This window comes from Podarcis liolepis, assembly GCF_965112155.1.
Source record: "Podarcis liolepis genome assembly, chromosome: 13".
NCBI classification, from domain to species: Eukaryota; Metazoa; Chordata; class Lepidosauria; order Squamata; family Lacertidae; genus Podarcis; species Podarcis liolepis.
Genome location: NC_139573.1, coordinates 15,737,963 through 15,764,246, shown reverse-complemented (window position 1 = coordinate 15,764,246; position 26,284 = coordinate 15,737,963). Strand labels below are relative to the sequence as shown.

The 26,284-nt window shown below is 49.4% G+C and overlaps 2 protein-coding genes across 7 annotated transcripts in view; both read left to right on the top strand.

Annotated features, from left to right (window-relative positions):
• The first annotated feature begins 349 nt into the window (after window positions 1-349).
• Window positions 350-8,371, top strand: LOC310691529 (uncharacterized protein). Of its 5 annotated transcripts, XR_014518534.1 has the most exons (3): window positions 350-1,208; window positions 4,487-7,095; window positions 7,147-8,371. XR_014518534.1 is itself a non-coding variant. In XM_083471383.1 (2 exons), the coding sequence occupies exons 1-2, from the start codon at window positions 995-997 to the stop codon at window positions 6,655-6,657; spliced, it is 2,385 nt and encodes a 794-aa protein (XP_083327509.1). In that variant the 5' UTR covers window positions 350-994; the 3' UTR covers window positions 6,658-8,371. The 5 variants fall into 5 exon arrangements, 4 of the variants coding, with proteins under 4 accessions (XP_083327509.1, XP_083327510.1, XP_083327511.1 ...); XM_083471383.1 differs by having other exon boundaries at window positions 4,487-8,371; XM_083471384.1 differs by having other exon boundaries at window positions 4,476-8,371.
• A 2,550-nt stretch (window positions 8,372-10,921) lies between these two features.
• Window positions 10,922-26,284, top strand: part of MAPK7 (mitogen-activated protein kinase 7) — a 35,321-nt gene continuing 19,958 nt past the window's right edge. Inside the window, exons 1-8 of one of the 2 annotated variants that reach the window (XM_083470736.1) lie at window positions 10,947-11,044; window positions 13,330-13,562; window positions 14,773-14,938; window positions 15,864-16,993; window positions 18,309-19,237; window positions 20,227-20,354; window positions 21,911-23,090; window positions 23,187-24,912. In XM_083470736.1, the coding sequence (XP_083326862.1) occupies window positions 13,343-13,562; window positions 14,773-14,938; window positions 15,864-16,993; window positions 18,309-19,237; window positions 20,227-20,354; window positions 21,911-22,064 (2,727 nt within the window). In that variant the 5' untranslated portion in view covers window positions 10,947-11,044; window positions 13,330-13,342 and the 3' untranslated portion in view covers window positions 22,065-23,090; window positions 23,187-24,912. Of the gene's footprint in view, window positions 11,045-13,329; window positions 13,563-14,772; window positions 14,939-15,863; window positions 16,994-18,308; window positions 19,238-20,226; window positions 20,355-21,910; window positions 23,091-23,186; window positions 24,913-26,284 lie in introns of those variants that run through there. The other variant, XM_083470735.1, reaches the window with a different exon arrangement.

The window sequence follows — 26,284 nt, the reverse complement described above, 5'->3', positions numbered from 1 at the left end:
CCCCTTCTCCAGCCAGTCGCTTTGTTTTCCATGTGCTCTTGGCCTTTTGACCTTAGGCTCAAGTTTAATGGAGGCACATGGTTTTATTTTACTATTTACCAAACTCTTAATCATGTAGGGTCTGTGTCAGCCTGTAATTCCAGCTTTTACGACTTTGAGAATTGTTTTCTGCTATAAATTGAAAGGGGGGGGGGCCTTGTCTAGGAGGAAAACATTGCCAAGGCTCTCTGAACAGCTGGTCTGCCTGGCATGAAACTTTTGAAAGTCTAAGCCCATTTACCTGATCAAGATATAAGCCAATATATGCCTTGATTAAAAATGCAGTCTATATTCAGATGCCACAGTTCCGCAATACAAAGCTGTGAAGGCATGAAGCCACAGGAAACCTAGGATACCTGGTGCTCTGCAAGGGACCATGCTGCGACTTCCAGCCTACTGATTCCCCAGCAAGGGATTCCGGGAATTGTAATTTTGTGAGAAGTCTGCAGCCAAACCATTGGTCAGTGCTGTCTATTCTGATGGGCTGTAACTCTTCAGGGTTGCAGCGCTGCTGCATAAAGGAAGCAAGCAGCTATGGTGGGTTTTGGTTTTTTTAAAATAAAAAATAAAAGGTTTCAGAAATCTTCATTATTTCAGTCTCATCTTTTGCAATGGCTAAAAAGGACTTCCTGCTGCATAGGAAAATTAAAATTAAAAAATGCAATTAATTGGAACCCATTCTTACAAATACTGTAATAGGTTAAGATCTGGTGAAGTACAATAACAACTTATAGTTTGGGGTCCCCCCCTCCCCTCCTTATTTTCCCTTCTACACTGGTGCTGTTTCTCTTTTTCTTTTTCTCTCTTTTATTTACATCTCACCATGTTTAGTGCCCATATAATTATGTACTTTTTGAACATTCAATAATAAATTTATTTTTAATAAATGTAACGAATGATAAAATAGCTTGTTTCTTTAAGGGGGAAGGTTAAAAAGGAAACTACAACTCCCAGAATGCTCTTTTTACCATTTCGTTTCCCAGGCTCCCTTGCAAAGGAAACGGACTCCACAGAAGAAGCTGGCTATTTCCATCTCGGTTTGGGTGCTGATGGTTTTGGATCTCTTACTTTGAAAAAAATAAAAATAAAAAACCACTTCTCCGCCACTTTCCCTTTTCTTTTTCGCTGCATTTATTCCGAAAGATTGGATGGATTTGAAACCGAGTTGGGTAAGTGCTATCGTGGGAATTCGTGAACGGCGAAGATTTTAGCGAAAGGTTAATTTGGTTTTTTTCCCATTAAAAAAAATAACGGGTCTGTGTTGTTTATATGAATCACAATCCCGTTATGGTTAATGAGTCTTTTATTTTATCCATACGACCTTAATTGCAAATAAAATAAGGCATGGGTAGCAAAATACCTCGGGGAGGAGTTAAATCGTTCTGGAAGCTCGCCTCCAAAATGGTTTTCACCATATTTGGGGAGGTTTTTCCAAATGTTGGATTTCGGATTGGTTTAATGCAAAAAATAATAATAATGCCAGAATTACTTTGGGTCTGTGGTTTAGGGAGTCCGTTGTGTATGAGTGTTTTGCTGTTTCGTTATAGATGGTCTCTTGTGTGCTATGGATTTCCATTTTTGGGTGACAAGGCTTTTGACGTGTGCATTCCATCTATTGAGTACACTTCCTTTTTTGCATTCCTTTTTTAAAAAAATGAACTTTATTAAACAATAAGATATCTTAAAATACACACAAAACGAGCATAACAGTACAAACATTCTAATGCTATGGAAGGACGCAAGCTAGGCTGCCCCAAGCTGCATTCATCTGTACAAGCTAACTTGAGAACAAAGGGAGGCGTTGGGCCACATCCCCAACATACCTTTCAAGCCCAGATATACCAATTTAAGTAGTCATGGCTTTCCCCCAAAGACTCCTGGGAGCTGTAGTTTGTTAAGGTGCTGAAAGTTGATAGGAGGCCTCTGTTCCCCTCCCAAAGCTGCAATTTCCAGAGCTCCAGCGGAGACTGGATTGATTGTTAAACTGCCCTGGGTGGGAATTGTAGCTCAGCCGCGGGTATAGGGATCTCCAGATAACGCTCAGCTTCGCTAACTATCTACAGCTCCCAGAATGTCAATTCAGTAGTTGCTGTTGGGATTGGAGAAAGGGAGGTAGCCATTGCTAAACTGAATGGGCTTGTTTAGACGTAGGATACCTCTGAATAATAATAATGATGATAATGATGGTGATGATAATGATAATAATAATAATAATAATTCATTTATACCCCGCCCATCTGGCTGGGTTTCCCTAGCCACTCTGGGCAGCTCCCAACAGAATAAAAAAAACACACAATAAAAAATCAAACATTAAAAACTTCCCTAAACAAGGCTGCCTTCAGATGTCTTCTAAAAGTCAGATAGTTGTTTATTTCCTTGACATCTGATGGGAGGGCATTCCACAGGATGGGCGCCACTACCGAGAAGGCCCTCTGCCTGGTTCCCTGTAACCTCACCTCTGAATATGAGTTGCCGGGAGGCAAATGGTGGTGTGTTTGTGTTTGTGCGTTTGCATGTGTCATTGCCCATGTCTTGCTTCTGGGCTTCCCAGTAAGATCTTGTCCAGTGTGGGGAACTGGGTGCAAGACTACGCGCGTGCTTTGTTTGATCCTGCAAGGTTCTTTGCAAGGTCTTTGTGTGTGAGATTGAGAGAGTTCTTGCCTATTAGCAGGATAATGTGAGGAGCTGTGCATGTTGGAAGTCTGTGAGGAAACAGCGCCACTGATTCTTTCCCCCCCGCAACTCCTGACTTTGATTGCTATTGCTTATTGAAGTCACAACAACAACAGCAACTCAGAACAGGGGAAATATCAGCAGGTTTGGAGAAACACCACCCCCAAGTTTGTAAAAGTACATTAAAAAGAAGCCTAAGGTGTGGGAAATAGCTCAGTGTGCTAAATGGCCACAGAATGGCGGCTGAGATTCCAGCTCTATGATTCAATAAGAGAGGGAGAAAAACAAGTGAGGGGAAACGGAATGGAGCATAGCAAATGATGGCTTGGCTGGCTTGACTCACACACTGGAAAAGTGTTCTCCTAAACTGCAACATTTTGTTGTGGCTCCCACTGGTAATGTTACATTTTGCCCTGTTTCCCCCAAGCAAAGACAGCTGTACAGCACTTAACAGTGCAATCCTATACTTGGAAGTGAACCTTACTGATTTTATAGTTGGTCTTACTCTCAGTTAAGTGAGTATAGCAGTTTTAATTTCCTTTGCACAAGAGAAGAGAGTACTGGAGGTTTACGGTGTCTTACCTTTTGGGTGTCTGTTTTGCTTAAGGTTATGCAAACAGTGCATTTTGCAAGCAGGTTCATTAAAACAGGCACCACAGCCTCTGATCTCAGGTTCTCGAATAAAGAAAGTTTTCCTTCACCTTCAGTCAACACACAGTTCTTCCTCTGCCCACACTCAAACTGCAAAACCCCCCACATTTTTCTGCCTGCCCCTCCGAATGCTGGTGGGTGCTGCATTCCAAAGGCTGGCACCACGGAGGATAATAGATCCAGGCCGTTTGTCAAGTGCTTGATCACCCATCAAGCTCACTGGACAGAACCACAGTAATAGGTGTATTTGTACTCAAAGGTAGCTAAGCTTGTTGCAGAAAGGAGAGCCCTGCTAGATCAGAGCAGTGGTCCATCAAATCAGTTACAGTGGTGCCCCACAAGACGAATGCCTCGCAAGACGGAAAACTCGCTAGACGAAAGAGTTTTCCGTTTTGGAGGTGCTTCGCAAAACGAATTTCCTATGGGCTTGCTTCGCAAGACGACAATGTCTTGCGAGTTCCTGCTGGTTTTTTTCCCTCCCCCCCTTTTTCTAAGCCGCTTATCAGCTGATCCGATCAGCAGATAAGCCGCTAAAAGCCGCTAATAGCGCTAATCCGCTAATCCTTCAATGAGCTTGCTTCGCAAGACGAAAAAACCGCTAGACGAAGAGAATCACAGAACGGATTCTTTTCGTCTTGCGAGGCACCACTGTATCCTGTTTTTGGTGATGGTCAGATAGATGATTCCCAGAAAACCAACAAGCTGAGTGTGAGGGCATCAAACCTCAGCCTCTGATCTGGAAGCCCTTCCCCAAATTCCTGATGAGTGAGGACTCTGTACTTACCCTGTTGTGAGGGAATTTCATAGTGCAACTGCTTAGGAAGACTTTAATGTATTTTAGTACAGTGGTACCTCGGGTTACAAACTTAATTCGTTCCGGAGGTCCGTTCTTAACCTGAAACTATTCTTAACCTGAGGTACCACTTTAGCTAATGGGGCTTCCCCCTGCTACCGTGCCGCCGTCGTGCGATTTCTGTTCTCATCCTGAAACAAAGTTCTTAACCCGAGGTACTATTTCTGGGGTAGCGGAGTCTGTAACCTGAAGCGTATGTAACCTGAGGTACCACTGTATTCCTAAGCTGTGCTCATCTCTCTCTCCTCCCCCCCCTCAGCCTCCCTCCAGGACGAATTGGGATTGTAACTGAGGATGAGGAGAACCATCCCCAGCAAGAAATGGATCGCCGTCAGCAGAGGTTTCAGGGATCACGCTCTCTGTCCCCAGAAGAATCTTGCTTTTCGAGAGTGTCCTCCAAGGAGGAGCTCCGGGAGAGGAACAGCCAAGCCAAGTGGGAGAACCTGCCGTGGCTGGAAGGCAGCTTGGACGATCGTGGAGACCGTGATCAGGAGGAAGCCTCTGAGAGCAGCTCCGTGGTCTTCGTGGAGGAGCAAGGAGATGTTGGGTGTGTGTCTGACTTAGAGGATGTCGAGGAGCCCTCTGCCCAGGTTGAGGAAGTCATAGGGGAGATTGGGGAAGACACAGAGGTGTTTGTTTATCCAAAGGGGTCTCTGCCGGGCGATGAGTTTGCTGCAGAAGAATCTGAGCAAATAGCTTACCACAGAGAAAGTCGTGAAGAAGCCCAACTGCTCCTGTGTCCAGAGGCAGCTCTGGGAAGGGAGGATTCTGAGGAGGAAACTGGGACCGTTGGTTATGAGGGTGCATCCTCTCTTGGGGTTGAATCTGAGATGACCCTTGAAGCTGAGGGATCCAATGGGGAGGAGTCCGAAGAGATCCCTTGCTGGGGAGCAGCTCACCTGGGGGGAGTGGACCTTGCGGGGCAATCGGAGGCCGCCGTTTACCAGGAGGGTTCTCTGGCCAGGGAGGGATCCAGTGGCGAGGAGCAGGAAGAAATCCACTCTCAGCAGGGCTCTCTTTCTGGGAACGGCTCCGACGAGGAGGCGTTCAGCGGCTGGGCTGTCCCAGTGCAGGCGCTGGTAGCCGAGCAGCGGCCTTCCAAGCCTCGCCACATCTGCAGCGAGTGCGGCCGCAGCTTGGCCAGCCACTCTGCGCTCGTCCGCCACTGCCTTATCCACACCGGAGAGCTCCCGTACGCTTGCACAGAGTGCGGGCGGCGCTTCCGGCAGTCCTCGGCCCTCGTCCGCCACCTCCGGGCCCACCGGGGCGAGCGCCCGTACGTCTGCGGCGAGTGCGGCAAGGCCTTCGGAGTCCGCTCGGCCCTCGTCCGCCACCAGCGGGCCCTGCACACGAGCGAGAGGCCCTACGTGTGCGGGGAGTGCGGCAAGGCCTACGCCGACCTCTCCGTCCTGACCAAGCACCAGCTGATCCACGTCAACGGGCGGCCGTTTTCCTGCCCCGACTGCGGCCAGGCATTTGGGCATCGTACCACCTTGAACCAGCACCGGCGCATCCACACCGAGGAGCGGCCGTACCGCTGCGCCGAGTGCGGCCAGACCTTCCGGCAGAACTCTGCCCTGGCCAACCACCGCCAGGTCCACTCAGGGCAGCGTCCCTTCTCCTGCCAGTACTGCGGCAAAGCCTTCGCCGGCCGGCCCACCCTCGTCCAGCACCTCCGGACGCACACGGGGGAGAAGCCATACAGCTGCCCCGACTGCGGCCGCCAGTTCAGCACCAGCTCCAACCTCCTGCAGCACCGCAGGAACCACCTGGGCGAGCGCCCTTTCGCCTGCTCGCTGTGCGGCCGCCGTTTTGCCCGCCGGCCCGACCTGGCCCGCCACTATGTCACCCACGCCGAAGGCAGCGTGCGGCCCCACCGCTGCGGGGAGTGCGGGAAGCGCTTTGTGGACCTGGCTGACCTGGAGCAGCACGGTGCCACGCACCGCGGCGAACGGCCCTATGTCTGCAGCTTCTGCGGCAAGTCCTTCGCCGAGGCTGCCACACTGGCCCGGCACCGCCGATCGCACCTCCCCACGGCTCAGCAGGCCTACAAGTGCGAGGTGTGCGGGCAGACCTTTGGGCAGAGCTCCGACCTGCTGGCCCACGGGCGGGTGCACAGCGGCGAGCGACCCTACGCCTGCGGGGACTGCGGCAAGGCCTTCGGCCGCAGCTCCAACCTGTCGCGCCACCGGCGGGTGCACACCCACGAGCGCCCCTACGTCTGCGGCGACTGCGGGAAGAGCTACACCCAAAGCACGCACCTCATGGAGCACCAGAGGCTGCACACGGGCGAGAGGCCCTACGAGTGTGTGGACTGCGGGCGCTGCTTCGGCAAGAAGGGGCACTTGGACTCTCACCGGCGGGTGCATCGCCTGTTGCCCGGGTCTCCCAGAGGGGCTGATGGGGTGCAAGCTGATTCGGGGAGCCCGGAGGGCGTATGAAGGAATCCTGCAGGGGTGGAAAGTTGTGGGTGGGACAAGGAGTCAGAGCAAGGTGAATATCTGAGAATGGTTTATTATTCCTTAGATTTCTGTACCGCCTTTCACCTGGAGGTCATAGTTCAGTTGGTAGAGCATAAGACTCTTAATCCCAGGGTTGCGGGTTTGAGCCTTGTTTCCTGTATTGCCGGGGTTTGGATTCAGTGACACTCCCTCCTGCCCTGGTTTCCTTCCATGATTCTATGATCACAGGGCGGTTTGCAATATAAAAACACAAGAATACGAACAATAAAAAACAAACGAAGACAATAACCCCCTCACACACTGTTATTAGCCCCGCCTGAATGCCGCAGCGATCTCCTAAGGATAAAGAGCACGTGCAGAATTCCTGGAGGGGCTCCCCAAAGTGTGTGGCTGCATCACCACAACCAGCTCCTGTGTGTTTCTGGCCAGAGGCAGGCAGCTGTGAACCCTCTGTACCTTTCGGGTTAGTGATTTCGTGGGGTGGGGAAGAGTGCTTTTCAATTGCCTGATGTTAAACGTATGCTCGGTAGAGGGCGTGTTGGTCATAAAAGGTTGGGTAAAGGCTAGAATAGGGGTCAGCAAACTTTTTCAGCAGGGGGCCGGTCCACTGTCCCTCAGACCTTGTGGGGGGCTGGACTATATATATATTTTTTTTTGGGGGGGGGAAATGAACGAATTCCTATGCCCCACAAATAACCCACAGATGCATTTTAAATAAAAGCACACATTCTACTCATGTAAAAACACCAAGCAGGCCCCATAAATAACCCAGAGATGCATTTTAAAGAAAAGGACACATTCTACTCATGTAAAAACAGGCTGATTCCTGAACCGTCCGTGGGCCGGATTTAGAAGGCGATTGGGCTGGATCCGACCCCCGGGCCTTAGTTTTCCCCAACATGGCACCTTCTAGGCGTTTTGGACTACAATTCCAGTCATCCTCTGCTGTTGCCCCTGCTGGCTGTTGCTGATGGGAATTGTAGTCCCAAAACATCTGGAGGGTACCAGGGCACTTTGGGTAAAGCTGGGCTACAATGCAGGGGTTAAGGGGTGTATCCTGTCCGACTCAGAGAAGGCCCAGTGAGGTTAATGGACACTACTAACTTAAGAGTCAGTAATTTCAGTGGGTCTTCACCGTGTAGGACCAGCCTTGGTCTAAATACCCAGCACAAAAGATCTTGCCCATATCCTCCTTCCAGGTTTGGGATTTGCACACAGAAGTATTGGGCTTGTGGGCCCTAACTGCTATTGAATTCCACTACAAGGCAACCCTGCTGGGTTCAGTTCCTCTCTCCTTCCTTTCAGACATCTTCAGCTCCATTTTACCCTTTCGAACTGTAGAGAAAAACCAAAATTTCTGTCTTCCGCCACTGCCTTTTGAAATGTTTTAAGTATTATCCTCCTACCTTTGTGTCAGAATGCCAGGGACCCCCTTAGAGATCGGAATCCAAGGAGGTTAACTCTGGAAAAATGAAGTTTAGAATTGGACTGTGTGTAATGTCCTCAAGAACCCCTTCTCTACCTCGCACCCCTCGAGCTGATAACGCTTTTGCTTTGGTTCTGCAGATAACATCAAATAATCTCCTTGTTTATGTATTCAGTAAGAGGTTGAGAATGTCTGTGCAAACCCGTGTGAGAGTTATTTCTTTCTTGTTTGAAGAAAGCAGCTAAAAATATATTTGAAAAACATGAATCCTGTGTTTGGCTCTGCAATTGTGTCATGAGCCTTTAGGGCGGAGTTTTTCAACTTTTTTGAGTCCATGGCTCCCTTGACTCACTGCATTCTTTCTTTTTTTTCAAATTGATTTTCCAAAATTTTTAAACAAACAAACAAACAAACAAACAAACAAACATCTTAACTGTACTTAATCCAGTCTTCATAACATTGTTAGGTGACTTCCTCTAATCCCTCTGGCTGAGTTTCAGTATATATCTTTGTAACAGTTTCTCAAAACCAAATTTCTCATCAAATTAACTTAATCACTTAACATCGTTCTTTCTTTTTATTTAACTTTAAACATTTATTCTCAAACATCACATATTTAAATCCTAAGCCTATCTGATATTTGCAAATTTTTCCATTTAAGTTATCTTAACATATTTAACTAAATAGTCTTTAAATTTCATCCATTCCTTCTGGTACTCCTCCTCCTTCTGGTCGCGGACTCTTCCAGTCAGGTTGGCTAGCTCCAAAAAGTCTTATTATTTTCATCTGCCATTCCTCCACTGTTGGGACTTCTTGTGTTTTCCAGTTCTTAGCTAACAAAATTCTAGCTGCAGTTGTGGCATACAAAAACAATCGACCCACTGCATTCTTTCTGCGGCACCTCTGTGGGGCTCAGGAGCCGAGTTATGTCACCCCTTGCCGGCAGAGCTGGCAGCCTCGCACCCCTTTTCAAACACCCTTCCTTGTGGCGTGTTCCCTCAGCCTCCCCTCTCCTTGGGAGTCCTCTGGGCAGTCGTAGCTGCCGTCCCTGGCCTCTGAGCTGCCCCCCTTGCCCCAAGGAGAGGTGCCTCCTCAAACTGCCCCACAGGGGCATGTGAGGCAACCCCTGGCCAACCCCAGAGGTACCATTTGCCTGGGGAGCTTGTAGCCAGGGCTGCTGCATCAAACAGCCGCACAAGCCTTTGGTAGGCAGAGACATGAGAGGGCATCAGGAGGGAGGAAAGGAAAGAGGGATAGAGGCCAGTGTTGCTTGTGGCACCCCAATCATCATTCAAGGCACCCCATGGTGCCACAGCACACTGGTTGGAAACCACTGCTTTAGGGAATTAAGCAGCAACAACAAAAGCTGTTCCAAAGCTTCAGTGGGGCAAGAACGGTAGATTTTCTTGACTGTGGTAAATTAATAAATTCTAGGCTTCCTGTGAGCTCAAAGCTTCCACTTGAGGAGGATGACGTTGCTTCCATTTTTCCAGTCGGCATTTGTTGGGAGTGGCTAATTCTACTGAGTTGGGTCATTCAGTCACTCTCACTGCAGAGGCGCAATCAGTAATGCAGGCCTTCTCCAGACTATTGCGTTTAAAGCAGCAAACTGCTCTAAAGTCCTGGCTTTCCCCCAAAGTGTCCTGGGAACTGTCATTTAAGAGTGCTGTAGGTTGGTAGGAGACTCTCTGTTGCCCTCGCAGAGTTATAATTCGCAGAGCGGTTTCACAGTCCATCCCTCATCCCAGGGGAGGTGACATCTTGTGTCGCCTGAAAGACTGGTACGATTCATAGATAGGCTTTCATGGGTTCAAGGCCACTTCACCCTATGCCTGAAGGGAAATCTTAAATTGGTAGATACTGTAAGAGAGAAAACGGTAAGGTGGGAGTTGAAAATATGGTCAGTGATAATCAGTTTACATGCATATTTAAAAAACCCCCACACCTATAACCTTGAGATGATTTGTTGAGATTATAGTCACACCTGGCAGTGAGGCAGGGAACCATTAGGAAGAAACAGCCACGGATAGCACAGCTATTCTGTCATTGGAACCAGGCATAGGGCCTTCTTGGTAGTGGCGCCCCACCCTGTGGAATGCCCTCCCACCAGATGTCAAAGAAATAAACAACTATCTGACTTTTAGAGGACATCTGAAGGTAGCCCTGTTTAGGGAAGCTTTTAGTATTTGATGAATTATTGTATTTTAATATTCTGTTGGGAGCCACCCAGAGTGGCTGGGGAAACCCAGTCAGATGGCCGGGGTATTATTATTATTATTATTAAACACGTAGGCAGTTCAGTTGGGGAAGCAGAATGGCAAGATTTGCTGCCTCGCAGACCTCTGCACCGGGGCTTTCCCTGCCCTGCTGCCCCGAGTGGATCCGCATAGTCCCTGGAAAAGCTGCCAACACCTGCCGGACAGGCAGAAGTCCAACCGGTGAAGTTTTCCCCCATTACTGCACCGCCAATGGACTTAGGAGCGGCTTTTCTTCCCCACGCAGAAAACAAAGGTCCTCGTGTCGCTCCCAAAATCCGCAGCAAATAGAGCGACGCCTTTTCTGATTCCTGCCAATGCAGCTGCTTCCAGGTGCGAGGAGAGCTTTGGCTCCGCCCCCGCTATTTGGTTCCCCCAATCTCTCACCTCTCAGTGGTTCCATCTCTCTGCCGCTCTGCGATTGGCTCAATGGAGCGAGCGAGGCGGGATTTTCCTTTTTTTCTTTTTTTTGGGACGAGCCGCCGCTTAGATCTTCGCCGGCTGAGGCCACGCCCTCCCACGTTCTGATTGGCCAAGGCGGGTTCGGAGTGGTGACATCCGGGCACCCTGGGGGAGGCGAGGTAAGAAGGAGGTGTCGGCGGCCAGGGCGAGGGAGTGGCGGACCGGAGAGGGAACCGCCCAAGTCCGCCGGAGGGCTGCTGCGCCTCCCCTTGCATTCTGGCAGGTGAGCGAGCACCTTTCATTGCCCCCCTCCCTTCTTTCCGCCCCCCCTCCATTAAGAAGCACGGCGAAGGCGTTCAGGGTTCAGCCTTTCCAGAGCAAGATCCCTTCCTGCCTTTACAATGCTTCTTTCTCCCCATCAGAAGTATAAATAATAAAATTACTACTATTGTTATTCTCCTCCTCCTTTCTTCCGCTCGATACGCCTCCTCTTTCCCCTTTCCGCCCCCCGAGGACCAAAAGCCTCGAAATGCACGCCCCCCCCAACTCAGATCTCCCCTTCTCTCCGCCCTCCCCTCCACCCACTGCATGGCGGAAGACAGCCCCTCCTTTTCTATTCCGTAATATTCCCTATTCTTCCTTACTGACATCTCCAACCCCAACTTCTGCTCGCTTCTGATGGATCCTTATCGCAGCTGGTTTGCAGGGAGATATGGAGGGGCAGCCCCTTTCTCTTCCTCTCTATCCCATAATAGCCTCCATTCCCATTTACTTTCCGGTGTGTGTGGGGGTTGTGATGGGCTAAGATGCTCTCCTTGGCATCTTTCCCTTTCCCCCATTCGCAGCATTCCACCACATGTCGGGTGGGGGAATAATGTCTTTGCTCTGACCATCCCATAATGTCCCCCTTCCTCGCTTATCCCACACCCGGCTGGCATTTCCCCCCAACCTGCCCCCCTAATCGTTTTTCTCTGTCCCATGAAATTAAAAAGAATGGCAGCTGCCATTGTTTGTTTGCCTTCCACACATTATTCCCTGCTGTCTGTCTTTCAAATCACTGTACTGTTGTCTTGTCTTAATATATTTTGCCTAGGTGACAGCTATAGCAATTAAAGTCAACTTGCCCGGGGGTGGGGGAAATAAACCACATTGGGTAGCTGATATCTCTAACCTTGGCACATGACAATATATTTGAAATCTAGTTCTTTCTGTTCATCAAGGACCCTGAGTTGGAAAAATATAAAACGGTTAAATGCTGATTAAAACGTTTGGAACACATAACGTGAGCAGCATATTTTAAAAAACAAAGCCTCTCAGTATCACTAACACGCTCTGTCTGGGACTGTTTTTTAGGCTGGTCTGGAAGCTGTAACTGATATAAAATGCAGCCACTTGGCTACTTACTGGGAAATATTATTACTGTACATATTATATCACGCTTAAAGCAGTTATACTGGCTGCCCCCAAGCTACTGGGTCATGTTGGATATTTTGGTATGGACCTAGAAAGCCCTAAATATCTTGGGACCAGGATACCTTTCTCCCTGTTTTCCTACACCAGGAGTGAGGAACTGGATTAATCCCTGCACAACCTTGATGAGTGAGTGGAGGTACCCCCTGCCAAACTTCAAAGGGGTTGTGCTAATATCCGATTGTTGTGTCCTTACCTGCTGCACACCTGAAATTACTTACAATGTCAAGTGTGTGATAGGAGGGTGTGGGTGGGGTGGGGATGGCCTTGGGACCAAATTGTGACCCATTCCGGGCCTAATTAGGCTTGTGGGCTGGAGCTTCCCTACCTCTGCCCCACATGATCATTATGATCAACTGATGAGTCCCTCCTGGTTGCATCACTGCCATGGAAGTGCAGTAAACAGTCATAGCAGAAGGACTTTTCCTGTTGTGATTCCTGCGCTGTGGGACTACCATTCCCTTGACAAACGCACACATTAGTCATCTTCAGGTGTCTTTTTAAAAACGCAGATCTGTTTCTGTCTATCAAATTTATTTAGCGAAGTGATATCGTTCCCATCTTCCTGAATGACCTCAGGACTGCCAATGTCTGCTTTAAATGTTTTTAATGTCTGCGGCCTTTGCTGGTACCTTACCATTTTAACTGTGCCCTAGTCTTACAGTTTTACACACACACACGAACACCCCCCTGCCCCGTATTATAATGTTTTTGTACCCATTTGGACATTGCTGTACATGGCCTCCAGAATTGATGAGGCAGGCTGTATAGCAGTATTTCTTAATAAACAAATGTTAATCAGTAAATACTTTCACTGTGTGTCAAAAGCTGTGCAATGAAGGAGCTAAATGAGATTCTTTCTGGAAACTGCATGCCAACACCTCGAAGCCGCCCAGAGTGGGCAACCCAGTCAAATGGGGGGGCACAATTGTTGTTGTTGTTGTTGTTATTATTATTATTATTATTATTATTATTATTATTATTATTATTTTAACTGTCTGCTGTATCTCATGTGGTGGAGAAGGGGGATGGTAGATGGTGCCCCTTGCTAAGGAGGGTGGTGGTCCTTCCTTAAACACGTTTCGCCTTTTCTGACAGGAGCCCACAGACCATGGCTGAGCCACCGATCGAAGACGATGGCGAGGAAGCGTCTCGGGCCCAAGCCAAGCCGGAGCCGGCTCACCAGGCCACGGTGGCAGCCAAGAACCTGGCCATCTTGAAGGCGCGTTCCTTCGACGTCACCTTTGAGGTGGGGGACGAATATGAGGTCATCGAGACGATTGGCACCGGCGCTTACGGCGTGGTGAGCTCGGCACGCCGCAAGGACACAGGTAAGGGAGGGAGGAAAGTGCCAGGGCTGGATGGAAGCTGAGAGGATGCCGTTGTTTGGTCTCTAACTGTGCGCAGAGGTGGGGCCCCTGCAAATGGATGGGTGCAAATAAGTCTCTCCACAGGGGCTATGTTGTTCCTCCACAGTTGGAGGCGGTCTGCCTCTGAATACCAGTTAATGGGAATCACAAGTGGAAAGAATGCTCTTGTGCTCAGGTTCTGGTTCTCTAGACACCTGGTTGTCCACTGTCTGACTGGGGTAAGCCTTTGGCCTTGCCCAGTAAGGCCGGATTGAGTCCCCCAGGTGACTATCGAGGCTTTGGGGCCTTGTCCTGATTGGCTGCTCTGCGCTGTGATGCCCCAGAGATTTCTTTTCTCTCTGGCTCGACTCATTGGAGCCTGGCTGGGAATAAAAACAGAGTTTGGGGCTGGTGGTGATGCACCCATTGATGTTAAAAACTGAACTGTAACTGTACCCTTTGTGATCATATGCCACACATCGCTTTCCTCTTGGTATGTTATCAACTCGGTAAATTGCATAGCTGTATCCTGTCGTGTGGTGTCAGACTAGGACCTGGGAGAGAGCAGGGTTGAGCCATGAAGCTCCCGGGTGACCTTGGGCCAGTCTCTGCCTCTCAGCCTGACCTTCCTCACAGGGCTGTTGTGGGGATTAAATTATTAAATGAGGATTGAAGGAGGGGGAGAACCATGTACACCACCTTGAGCTACTTTTGCAAGGGAATGTGGGATAGAAATGCAAAAAATAAATATTTCTTCATTTACCATTGTAACAGCTTGCCATGTTTAAACTAATTTTTATTTATTTTTTCTGTAAACTGTTATCAGAAATGAATTTTTAAAAATCGAAAAATCAAAGGATGTTCCCCCACAAAAGAGAGCAGTTCTCAATTCTTCACATGCCATACGTGAACAAGACAATCACATGTCAAAGTAAACTGGGCTGCCCCTTCACATCTAATTTGGCTCAGGGTGTGAAGCAGAGGGGGCTGGTTTTAAACCTTAGTGGGAGACATCAGGTGCATTGAGCCTAGCCTAGCTTTCCTCACAGGGTTGTTGCGAGGGGGAGAAATACCATAATGCACTCCAGGGGAAGGAGGGAAAGAGCAGGTGAGTGACGCGTCCGGATGTATGAGACGTATCCCTTTCTGATTTAACGCTTTGAACCTGTTTCCCCTGCTCTTCCCGTGCCAGGCCAGCAAGTGGCGATCAAGAAAATCCCCAATGCTTTTGATGTGGTGATGAACGCCAAGCGCACTTTGCGCGAACTGAAGATCCTAAAACATTTCAAGCATGACAACATCATCGCCATCAAGGACATCCTTAAGCCCTCTGTGCCTTATGCGGAATTCAAATCTGTGTAAGTGCTATTCTTTTCCTGGATAAAGGGTGGCGGCCCTTAAAAAAAATAAAATCTCAGTTTCCTCCCAGTATCCTCATTACTATGGACTAGGCTGAAATGGCAAAATTAACTGCCAAATCAAGAGGACATAATGACGAAGTGTTTAAGGAAGAATGAAGACCACTGATCTATCAAATTATCACCATAATAATAATAATAATAATAATAATAATAATAATAATAATAATAATTTTTATGTTTACACTGCCCTCCCCAGCCAGAGCTGAGCTCAGGGTGGCTAACACCAGTAAAATTACAATAAAATCATAATAGGAAAAAATAAGTCGCTTGCAGGATTTGAAATATAAGCAGTAGATTATTGAAAGATTTAATGGTAGCAGGATTTAGACAATACAAATAGATGTGCTACAAAACAGCTAATAAAAAGGAATAAAAAACAAACATCGGGAAAGAAGAGGTGGGAAGTCAAGAAGAAACTTTGTATGTTTTTTAAAAATGTTGATAAATGCTTTGAAACATTTTTGGAGACTTAATAAAAATGATATGAAAAGGAATTTTGTAAATAATGGAAGAGGTAAAGGATTTGGATTATCTTAAGAGATGTGGGAGGAAAGGATTAATAATAGGACCCACAAAGGGGAGTAAGTAAGTCCAGGAGATTCTTTGGAATCTTGTTTTTATGATTTACGTTTGATATATGTAAAATTTTAATTTGAAAAACCAAATACATAAATTTTATATTAAAAAAATGACATGAAAAGTGTGTGTGTGTGTGTGTGTGTGTGTGTGTGTGTGAGAGAGAGAGAGAGAGAGAGAGAGAGAGACAGACAGTCTGGCCAAAAGGCGCCCCCAGTGAATATTGTGGTGGAGCAATATTCAGGTTCTCTCCTTGACTGACCACGCCTGCTCTTCCCTTGGCCAGGTATGTTGTGCTGGACCTGATGGAGAGCGACCTGCACCAGATCATCCACTCCTCTCAGCCCCTCACCTTGGAGCACGTGCGCTACTTCCTCTACCAGCTCCTCCGGGGCCTCAAGTACATCCACTCGGCCAACGTCATCCACCGGGACCTGAAGCCCAGCAACCTCCTGATCAACGAGAACTGCGAGCTCAAGATCGGCGACTTCGGCATGGCCCGTGGCCTCTGCACCAAGCCCGACGAGTACAAGTACTTCATGACCGAGTACGTGGCCACGCGCTGGTACCGGGCCCCGGAGCTGATGCTCTCCCTCCACGAGTACACCGAAGCCATCGACATGTGGTCGGTCGGGTGCATCTTCGCCGAGATGCTGGGGCGGAAGCAGCTGTTCCCGGGGAAGAACTACATCCACCAGCTGCAGCTGATCATCACGGTCCTGGGAACCCCTCCGGCCAAAGTGGTCCACTCTATCGGGGCCGACCGCGTGCGCGCCTACGTCCAGAGCCTGCCATCGCGCCAGCCGGTGCCTTGGGAGAGCCTCTACCAGAACGCCGACCGCAAGGCCTTGGCCTTGCTCTCCAAGATGCTGCGCTTCGACCCCCGCGAGCGGATCTCCGTGGTGGAGGCGCTCAACTACCCTTTCCTGGCCAAGTACCACGACCCGGACGACGAGCCCGACTGCGTCCCGGCTTTCGACTTCGACTTCGACAAGCGGGTGCTCACCAAGGAGCAGATCAAGGAGGCCATTGTGGCCGAGATCAACGACTTCCATGAGCGCCGGGAAGGCATTCGGCGGCAGATCAGCTTCAAGCCGGCGCTGAAGCAGGCGGTTGTCGGCGGAGGCGGCCAGGCGTTGCTCCTCTGCTGCCGCGACGTCGACATGCCCAGCGCCGGTTCGCCTCGGGCTGGAGACGGAGACTATGCCATGGCCTCTCCCGGGCCATACTTGCTGACGGAGACGATTGACCTCACCTCTCCGCCGGTGCCGTCAGCCGTTGTGCAGCCAGAGGTGAAGGCTGAAGAGGGCGCTCCAGCCGCCATTCCGCCTAAGCGGGAAGGCGCTATCTCAGACGACACCAAGGCTGCCCTCCGGGCGGCCATTTTGTCATCGACTCTCCGGCACAAGGCCAGAGGTAAGGGTTTGGAGCAAAGGAAGCTGACGTATATCAAGCCACGCCATTGGTCCATCTAGGTCAAGATTAGCTCTACTGATTGGCAGCGGCTTTGCAGGGTTTCTGGCGGGACATTTGCAGCCCTGCCTGGAGATGCTGGGAATTGAACCTTCAAACCTCTGCATGCAAGGCTTTATCTCGGTGCTACGTCCATTTCCCAAGCTTTTCAAGGCAGCAGTTTGCTGCAAGGTAGCAGTGAGAGGGGATGATAATAATAATAATAATAATAATTTATTTATACCTGCCTGGTTTCTCCAGTCACTCTGGGTGGCTCCCAGCAGATTAAAAACAAAATAAAACATCAAACATTAAAAACTTCTCAATATAGGGCTGCCTTCAGATGTCTTTTAAAGATAAGATAGCTAGCTGCTTATTTCCTTCACATCTGAAGGGAGGGCATTCCATAGGGCGGGCGCCACTACCGAGAAGGCCCTCTGCCTGGTTCCCTTTAACCTTACTTCTCGCAATGAGGGAACCGCCAGAAGGCCCTCGGCGCTAGATCTCTGTGTCCGGGCTGAACGATGGGGGTGGAGACGCTCCTTCAGGTATACTGGGCCGAGGCTGTTTAGGGTTTCGCCACTCTAATTGGGGCTGATGGAACTTGTAGTTCAACAATACCCGAAGACTACACAGTCCCCATCCCTGATCTCATCTGTCATCCACCCTGTTTCCACCAGGCCTAACCAGATGTTTCTGGGGAAACCCCAAGATGAAAACCAGATCTTCACATTTGTGGGGGAAATGTTCCCCTATGAGAGCAGAGTCTTCCCAATTGTTTTGGGAGGCAGAGAAAGGGAGGGGCTGATGGGCAGCAGGACCCTCTAAGCCACTTTCCCCCTGCTTAACACTCTCCAGATGTTGTGGACTGCAGCTCCTGTCATGAAGGGACGGGTAGGCTTGGTGACCTGTGGGATATTTCCAAAGATGAGCCCTGTATGAAGTGATTCCTGCAGAGCTGGACTATTGGTGGAATTCACAAATTTAGTCATTTTCCACAAGCATAAGCTTCCTAGCATGGAAAGTTAGCTCAGCTGGTTACGGTGTGGTGCTGATAATGGCAAGGTTGTGGTTTCAATTCCAATTCAATCCACCTGCATATTCTTGCATTGCAGGGGGTTGGACTAGATGACCCTCAGGATCCCTTCCAAATCTGGAATTCTATGATACACAGGTGAAACTGAATCGCTGAGCATAGACGTAGCGGCTGCATAATGCAGGGCAACAGTAAAGGCTGGGTGTTTATCCACTTCCCGCAATCTCTCCCTTTCTTCTGCAGATACGCCCTCTACGGTGCCCGAAACGCCTGATATCCGCAGACCGGTCACGGCAAAGGAGCGCCAGCGTGAACGTGAGGAGAAGCGTAAGCGGCGCCAGGAGCGAGCCAAGGAGCGTGAGAAGCAGAAGAAGGAGAAGGAGCGGGAGCGGAAGGGAATGCTGACCGAGAACGACCGGAACCTTCTGGAAAGGTGGACCAAGATGGTGGACCGTAACCAGAACAAGCTGCTCCAGAACGGGTCTGCTGTCCCGCTTCAGGCGAACGCAGCCGCCCACATCCTGCCTCAGGCCCCTCCTGCCAACCCCTTGCCGCCTCAGCCGCCCCCTGCCAGCCACGTCCCCACGACCCCTTCCGGCGGCGCGCCTGCTGACTTCCTCGCCTTCCCGGACAAGAGGGTGCCTGGCTTGTGTGGGCCCAAGCTGACTCTCGTGCCTGTGGGGGCGGAGCTGGCCCCTGTCCAGGGCTCCGGCGCCAACGTCGTCCACTTCTTCCCAGCGCAGCCGGCCCCCTTCTTGGTCACTGCCCCGGCGTGTCCAAAAGCCGCCCCCTCAAAACCAGAGTGCCTCCTAGGCGTCAAGTACACCTCCGGGCAGATCTTCCAGGGCCCTTATGGCGTGGCGGCCCTCAACGCCTGGAGCGGCGTCTCCCAGGCACCTGAAAACTGGGCTGTGGCCGGGCAGCTGCCGGTGACTCAGCCGGAGGTGGCGCCCCCTAGCGGTACTCTTCCGGAACAAGCTGTGAGCTACGGACCCAGGGCCGGTGCGGAGCAGCCCCTGTTTCTGGCAGAGGTGGGGGGCAAGCCTGAGCTGCCGCCGCAGGGTTTGGTTGGGGACGAAGCCGGGGGACCTGCCCAGCCCCACATGGCTCCGGGACTGCCGTCGGAGCCTCCGGATATCAACGTGGTGACACAGCAGTTGTCTAAATCCCAGGTGATGCCTTTTTCTGTATGCTGAAGGGGATGCTCTTGCTAGTTGCTCTCTAGAGAAATGGGGGGGGGGGTATCCTTTTTGTTTTTGGTGTTTGGAGAAACTGGGGGTCACTTGGCAACGAGGTCATGGCCACCTGACTTTTTTCCAGGCGGCCCCTCAAGAGCTCATTTGATCCATGCCAGTCGCCCTCTTGCTGCTGCACTAACTAAATTCTCTCTCTCTCTCTTGTTTATTACTTTATTATTATTAAATTTTCTGTGTTGCAATTTAGAACATTCATTTAAACAACCTTAAAATACCAATGACTTCCCTTCTTCTCTTTCCATGGTTCATTTTGCATAGCATAAATCCCTGTGTATTTTATATAAACAAAACCATTCAGAATTTCATTATTGCTCCCATCAAAACTTATTAACACTGTTGAATTTATCTTCATGCTGCCAACGTTTTGCACTAACGAAATTCTCTGTAGCCTAGATCCATAGAACACTGGTGTTGACTAAATTAATACTATTTAGTATTAATAGTATTTAATCGCCGCAGCCAATTTTCCCTGTTTGATTTTATTTCAATGGATCTTAAGCACAACTAAATTATCTGGATTTGGACCCCGGTTTGTATGGTTGTTTTTATGCATTCTGTGTTTTTTATATTGTAGCTTTATGTTGTGTACTGTCCTGAGATTTACAGATGTAGGGCCGTATACATATGTGATAAAAATAAACTAAAAATATTGTTGGCTCTATGTAGCCTGGCAGAGGGGACTGTGGATGGTATTCAGCTAAAGTTTACTCCGAGCAGACCCATTTGAAATTAGTGGACTTAACTTAGTCATGCTAGTCTTTAATTTCAGTGGGTGTACTCTGCATAGAACTTAAAATTGACTGCTACTGTGTATATTGTCCACTGATCTCTGCTGGTTCCTGATGACGACCTGCGATAAGCTGATCTCTGCACAAGGAATGAATCCACTGTTTTCTTGATTCCAGGTGGAAGACCTCTTGCCCCCTGTTTTCTCTGGCACCCCAAAAGGCAGTGGGGCTGGCTATGGGGTTGGATTTGACCTGGAAGAATTTCTGAACCAATCTTTTGACATGGTTGGGGAGAACAGAGAGAGGTAAGAGTTGCTTGCCTGGGCTTGTAAGTGGAACAGAGCTATGGGCCATTTGCTCACAGATGTTCACTAGCAGGCTCACAACCTATTCCTTCAAGACCTTGGAGCTGTGGGGGTGTGGCCACAGATTGGTCAGCTACCATTGGCTTACCTGCTCTGACATCACTGAGGGCCAGGCAGCTGAGAGCTAAAGCGAAGGGACCTTTAGCTTTGGAATTCTAAGATGGATAACTCTGTGGTTTAAATTAAAGCTTAGAAGTCTTGTCACTTGGAATGATACATTATTAGTCACTTCAGACTTTTTCCCTAGCTACAGACAGTGCGTATTGCTTACACATTCCAGTACTCCAGACTTCCTCTGCATATAGAAATAATAATAATAATGATAATAATAATAATAAATAAATAAATAAATAATAAAATTTTATTTATACCCTGCCCCCCCAGCCAAGGCCTCTCTCAGCATCCCCTTCTCTGACCAAAATCAGTGCAACTTGTCTCATTTGGATTCGTAGCATAGTAACCTGAAATATATGGATTTTGCTCAGTATCCTGCCCCTGTGTTCTTTCCTTGCCAGCAGTTAACAAAGTGCGACTTCTCTAGAGGAATAAAAGAAGTGCTATTGCTCACTAGAGCCTTCCTGCTGATGGGATTCCCCTCCTGCAAAAGCTAGTACAGGCCCTGGGATCTGCCCTGTATCTTCAGCTGTGAAGACAAATTCGTTCTGCTTCTCTGCAGTCTCCTCCTCCCCTCTCAGCCCCAGCCAGTATGGCCCAGTGATCAGGGATGATGGGGGCTTTAGTCAAATGACACCTGCAGAACTGCAAATTCCCCTTCCCTCCTATAGAGGGTGCTCCAACGCATATAGAAATTCCAAACTTTTAAAGAGGCAATAAAAGGAAAAGGGGTGGTGCCCTGACTATTCAGGTGCTCTAAATTGGCAGGCCCCAAGCTTTTTACTCCATGGACCACTTGAAAATTGCTGAGGGTCTTGGTGGACCTATTAACAATTTTTCTGCCGGTTGTAGCAATTGCAATGCACCATGCTAGTTAGTGTATGATTTTTAAAAATTGTGTATTTACATGCAGATCAAAGTTTGGGAAGCCCTGATCTTAATTTAGCCTCTGGATGTTTTTGGACTACAGATCCCATCGTCCTTTACCAGTGGTCAGGGGCGATGGGAGTTGTAGTCCGGCAACATTTTTCTTTTGCAGGCGCAAGGTTGAAGAACATTGTCCTAGAGCAGGATCTCCCAGACATGGGTCTCCAGCTGTTTTTGGACTCCCCGACCACTGTTTTTTCCAGTTAGGGATGGAGACCCAGGTTTGAGAAACCCTGTCCTACGGCATCTCCCATGCGCCAAAAAGGGTTGTGCTCCAGGCACCCCAAAGAGGGCGCTACACTGCTCAGGGCTACACTGTTTTGTATCCCCTCCTTCCTGCATGAATAGCCCTCTGCATTATGCAAAATGGTACACTTTTGGTCAGCTGCCTTGTCTTGTCCTTCGCCCATTGTCTTGTCCTTCACCTGTTCCCCTCTTTCCTCCTCCTGCCTTAGTCAAGGGGACTCTGCCCCGCTCTCGGCCTCCCTCCTCGCCGACTGGCTGGAAGTCCACCGCATGAACCCCGCCGACATGGAATCCCTCCAGCAGGAACTGCAGCTGGGCTCTCCCATGATCCTCTCTGACATTCCAGACCTGCAGGACGCCTGAAAAAGTTGCCTCTCCCTTCTGCTGTCTTCCTCCTGTTCCGTTTCGGCCGGGTGCGATAAAGTCTGAGCCCCGCTTGGGTCTTCTTCACGGCCTTCTTGGCGACTCTGGCTGGGAACGTCACCGCAGTGCCTGCTTTTTTCCTTCCTTCCTTTTTTTTTCAAAGCACCAGCTGGGTTGAGCTGGTGTTTGGACTTTCTACAAAAAAGGTCTGAGGGTGGCCTAGGCAACAGCCCTGCCCCTCCTGTTCGGGTGTGTTGCAGGACGCAGGAATGAAAGCTGTTCAGGTAACAACCTCAGCCGACAACACTAAAAGGTGGATCCATTTCCTGTTGTCTTTGGGACGGGCTGAGGGAACGCCTTCCTGACCCCTCACTGTGTTTTCCTTTTGCCTCATGGCCTGAGAACCGGACACCTCTCTCCTCACACCGTTTGAGGGGCGAGCATCCATGTAAGCGCGTTTTCTTTTTTCCAAGTTTACTGACGACGGGAGAGAGTGCCAAATGTGCAGCGCAGCCATAGCACGCTTTGCCTTTTATAAAAAGTGTGTTGAAAGTGTTGGATCGTATGAGAGGATTGCCCTGCTGCGGGGAAAAGTGGGTGGGAATAAGGAGGTAAGATGGGCCCTATTGGATCAGCCTAGCATCCTGTTCCCATAGCGGCCAATCAGATGCCTACAGGAAGCCCGCAACAGCGATTCTCAGCATTCGAGGGCCTGTTGCCTCTCGCAGCAGAGGAATAAGCTAGCTAGCCCATGTGGTTGGCAGTCACTGACAGCCTTACCTTCCATAAATTATTGCCTCATCCTCTTTGAAAGCCATCTAAGTTGGTGGCAGCCACCTTACAGAAGGAGCTGTCTTAATATTGACAAGGGGGCTTGTCTAGCTTGGCGCTGTGCATTCTGACCTTGGGGTGCATCTCCCAAGATCTTGGGGGGAAGTTTTCTGCAGGGTTCCTTTTAACTGGAAATGGCAGGGATTGGACCCTGAACCGCCCTCAGTAGATATGCAGAAATTATGGGCCCTTCTGGTGTTCATAGAATCATAGAGTTGGAAGAGACCACAAGGGCCATCGAGTCCAACCCCCTGCCAAGCAGGAAACTAAATAAGGAAGGCAATAAGGAAGTGTTGCTGGACTACAACTCCCATCGTCTCTGGCCTTTGGCTGACGGGGAGTTGCAATTCCCTGCCATTCCTCCGCATTGGGACCTCTTTCCTGGCTCTGTCTAAAACGCCTGCCTTCCTGCAAGCGTGACCCATCAGGTGAAGGTGTGTCTTGGGAGCCAGTGCGGTGTAGTGGTTAAGAGTGGTAGACTCGTAATCTGGTGAACCGGGTTCGCTTCCCCGCTCCTCCACATGCAGCTGCTGGGTGACCTTGGGCCAGTCACACTTCTCTGAAGTCTCTCAGCCTCACTCACCTCACAGAGTGTTTGTTGTGGGGGAGGAAGGGAAAGGAGAATGTTAGCCGCTTTGAGACTCCTTAGGGTAGTGATAAAGTGGGATATCAAATCCAAACTCTTCTTCTGTGGCTGCCATGTGGAAGATGGCTCAGGACAACCCCCCCCCTCGGTGCCCGCCTCTCCATGCAGAAGCTGTGGATCCCCTTCTGGAGGGGTGAGTTGGAAGCCTAGGGAGTTGCCTTGCCTTGTATTGAGTATCGGTCCCTTTAGCCCAGTATTGTCCACACTTACTGGCAGAGGCTGTCCAGGGTTTCAAGTGGAGTGGTTGTCTCCAGCTGGATTTGAAATCAGATCTGAACCTGGGACCTTCTGCATGCACAACTGAGCTAATGGGAGTTCCTGCACCCTCTGCTAACTTGCCTGGCCGGCTGCTCTTGACCTGTGTGTGAGTCTCATATGAAGATGGTTTCAGGTGGCTTCCATTTGGCTGCAGCAGGCAGGCCTAGTCACCAAGAAGGCCTCTGAAGCTGCCATCTTGCCAGCCCACCAGCCATTTCTTCCCATGAAACCTTGGCGCCAAATTCGCTACGGAGGAGCCAGACTTTTCCCTTCCTCAGGAGCTGCTCTGCCGTGTTGAGAGTCTCCAGTCCCGGAGGATGCAGTGTGGCCGAAAACGTAGGGTGGTGATGGCTCTGTTTTCACCAAGATGAGGGTGCCCCAGATTTCCAGGAGTGCCTTAACCAGCCGTCTTCCCCTGTGTGCAGCAGGCCTTGAGGCCTCGTTTACGTAAGCTGAGCTCTAGATGATGTTACTTGTTTTCAACACGCCTGTCTAGATGAGAATTCTACATTGGGGTGGCGGTGGCAGAGATCTCTCTTCTGCCCCCCACCCAATGGAACCGTGAACATTGCATAGCAAAGGTGACCTTCCTGCTTGGTTCATTGTGGCCCACTAGGAAAACTCTGCAGCCCAGGACTGCATTGGAACATTAAACTGGGGCCTTGTTTACTTGAACTGAGATTATTTTGGGTTCAGCTATTCCTGTGGCATCAAGAGTAACCAATGATGTCCTCTTTCTTTCTTTCTTTCTTTCTTTCTTTCTTTCTTTCTTTCTTTCTTTCTTTCTTTCTCCTAGTCTGTCAAGGGTAACCTCGCCCCCAGTTGCATTTTCCTACAAAGGGGGTGGGGGGTGGGATTTTGGCCAGATCGCAGGGTTGATTTTCGGATGCTTTCTGTGCTAGGTTAGCTGGGTGGAGATAGAAAACACACCTCTGAAGATTCAGAGGTCAGAGTTGAAATGGATTCTTGTGTGTGTCTGTTGTGTGTACATTGTCTTTAGTCTGAGTCTTGAGTGCTGCTGGCTGTGTGTGGTGGATTTTCTCCAAAGCGATGGTGCCATCTCGTGATGATTTTTGTCATTAAACTTTCTATTAAAATTGTGATTTATAAAAAGCCGGAGTGGTGCAGTGTTCGTATTGTGTCTTTCCTTGTTTCCTGTAGGATTACTAGCGTGTAAGAAGGGCCCTGTTGGATGAGGCCATTGGCCGATCTCGTTCAGCTTCCTCGAATCATAGAGTTGCAAGGCACCCTGAGGAGCATCTAGTCCAACCCCCTGCAATATGCAGCTGCCCCATGCGGGGATTAAACCTGCAACCTTGTCATTATCGGCACCATGCTCTAAGTCCAGGCATGTCCAAAGTCTGTTTCAGAGGCGTAATCCTGAGTGGCACTGACTGGCAGCTCCAGGATTTCAGCCGGGATCCTCTCCCAGTGTCATCGCAGTCGGCGAGTGAGGAAATCAGGCATGTCCAAAGTCCATTTTGGGGGCCTAATCCGGCCTAAAGCCTGCCGGTCGGTTTAATCTGGCCCCTGTGGCAGTTTATTTCCTGGGGTAAAATCCTAAAAAAGCCTCAACAACTCCAACCCTAAAAAAAGGTCAACAACTTCTTCAATCCTAAAAGAAGGTTAGCAACTTTGGTCAGATACAAATCAATATGGCTAACCTGATCCAAAACACCCACCCACTCCACTCTCACACACACATGAAAACAAAGATCACCACAGCCAATCACAAACAAACAACCACACCCTAGGCCAATCTCTCTCACAACCAAAGGAACGCAAGTGAATAGCACAGAACCTGCATAAGCGACGTTGACACAAAACCCCACATATATTAAGTAAAATAGAAACATTGCCACCCGACCCCACCCCCATCTCCCCCCTCCCCCCTTCTTCCTAATGTCTCAACAAATGAAGCTGATCTGTAAAAAATGTTACTTGGAGAAAAAAGAGAGAGACGTTGCACATACTTTTGTAAACTAAGAAAATCTTTGATAAAAATACATTTAGAAAAACCAACAACTTTGGTCGGCCCCCATGGCCCTTCACTTCATCAAATCTGGCCCTCTTTGGAAAAAGTTTGGACACCATGACCAATGGTGCTATCCAGCTGATGCCTGTTCTCACAGGGGCCAGCCAGATGGTTGTAACAGGACCCGAGCGCAACACCAGCTCTCCCCTGATCTGATTCCCAGCAACTGGTTTTCAGAGGCATCATGCCCCCCATGTGGGCTTGCATGCTTTGCACCATAATTCCCCCTGTTGCCTAAACTGAGCATTTAGGCTCGTATTCAGTGCATCTCTACGTAAGCATCCCATCTACGCAAGGATTCCTGCTTGCACAATTTTTCTGTTCCCAGATCTGCTCTGCGGGGGGTTTGAAGAAATCCCCACGCTAGATTTAGGGGACTTGCAAGGGAAGGGAGTGGTGGAAAAATCCTATTATAGAATCCTAGAGCTGGAAGGGGCGACCCAAAGGCTC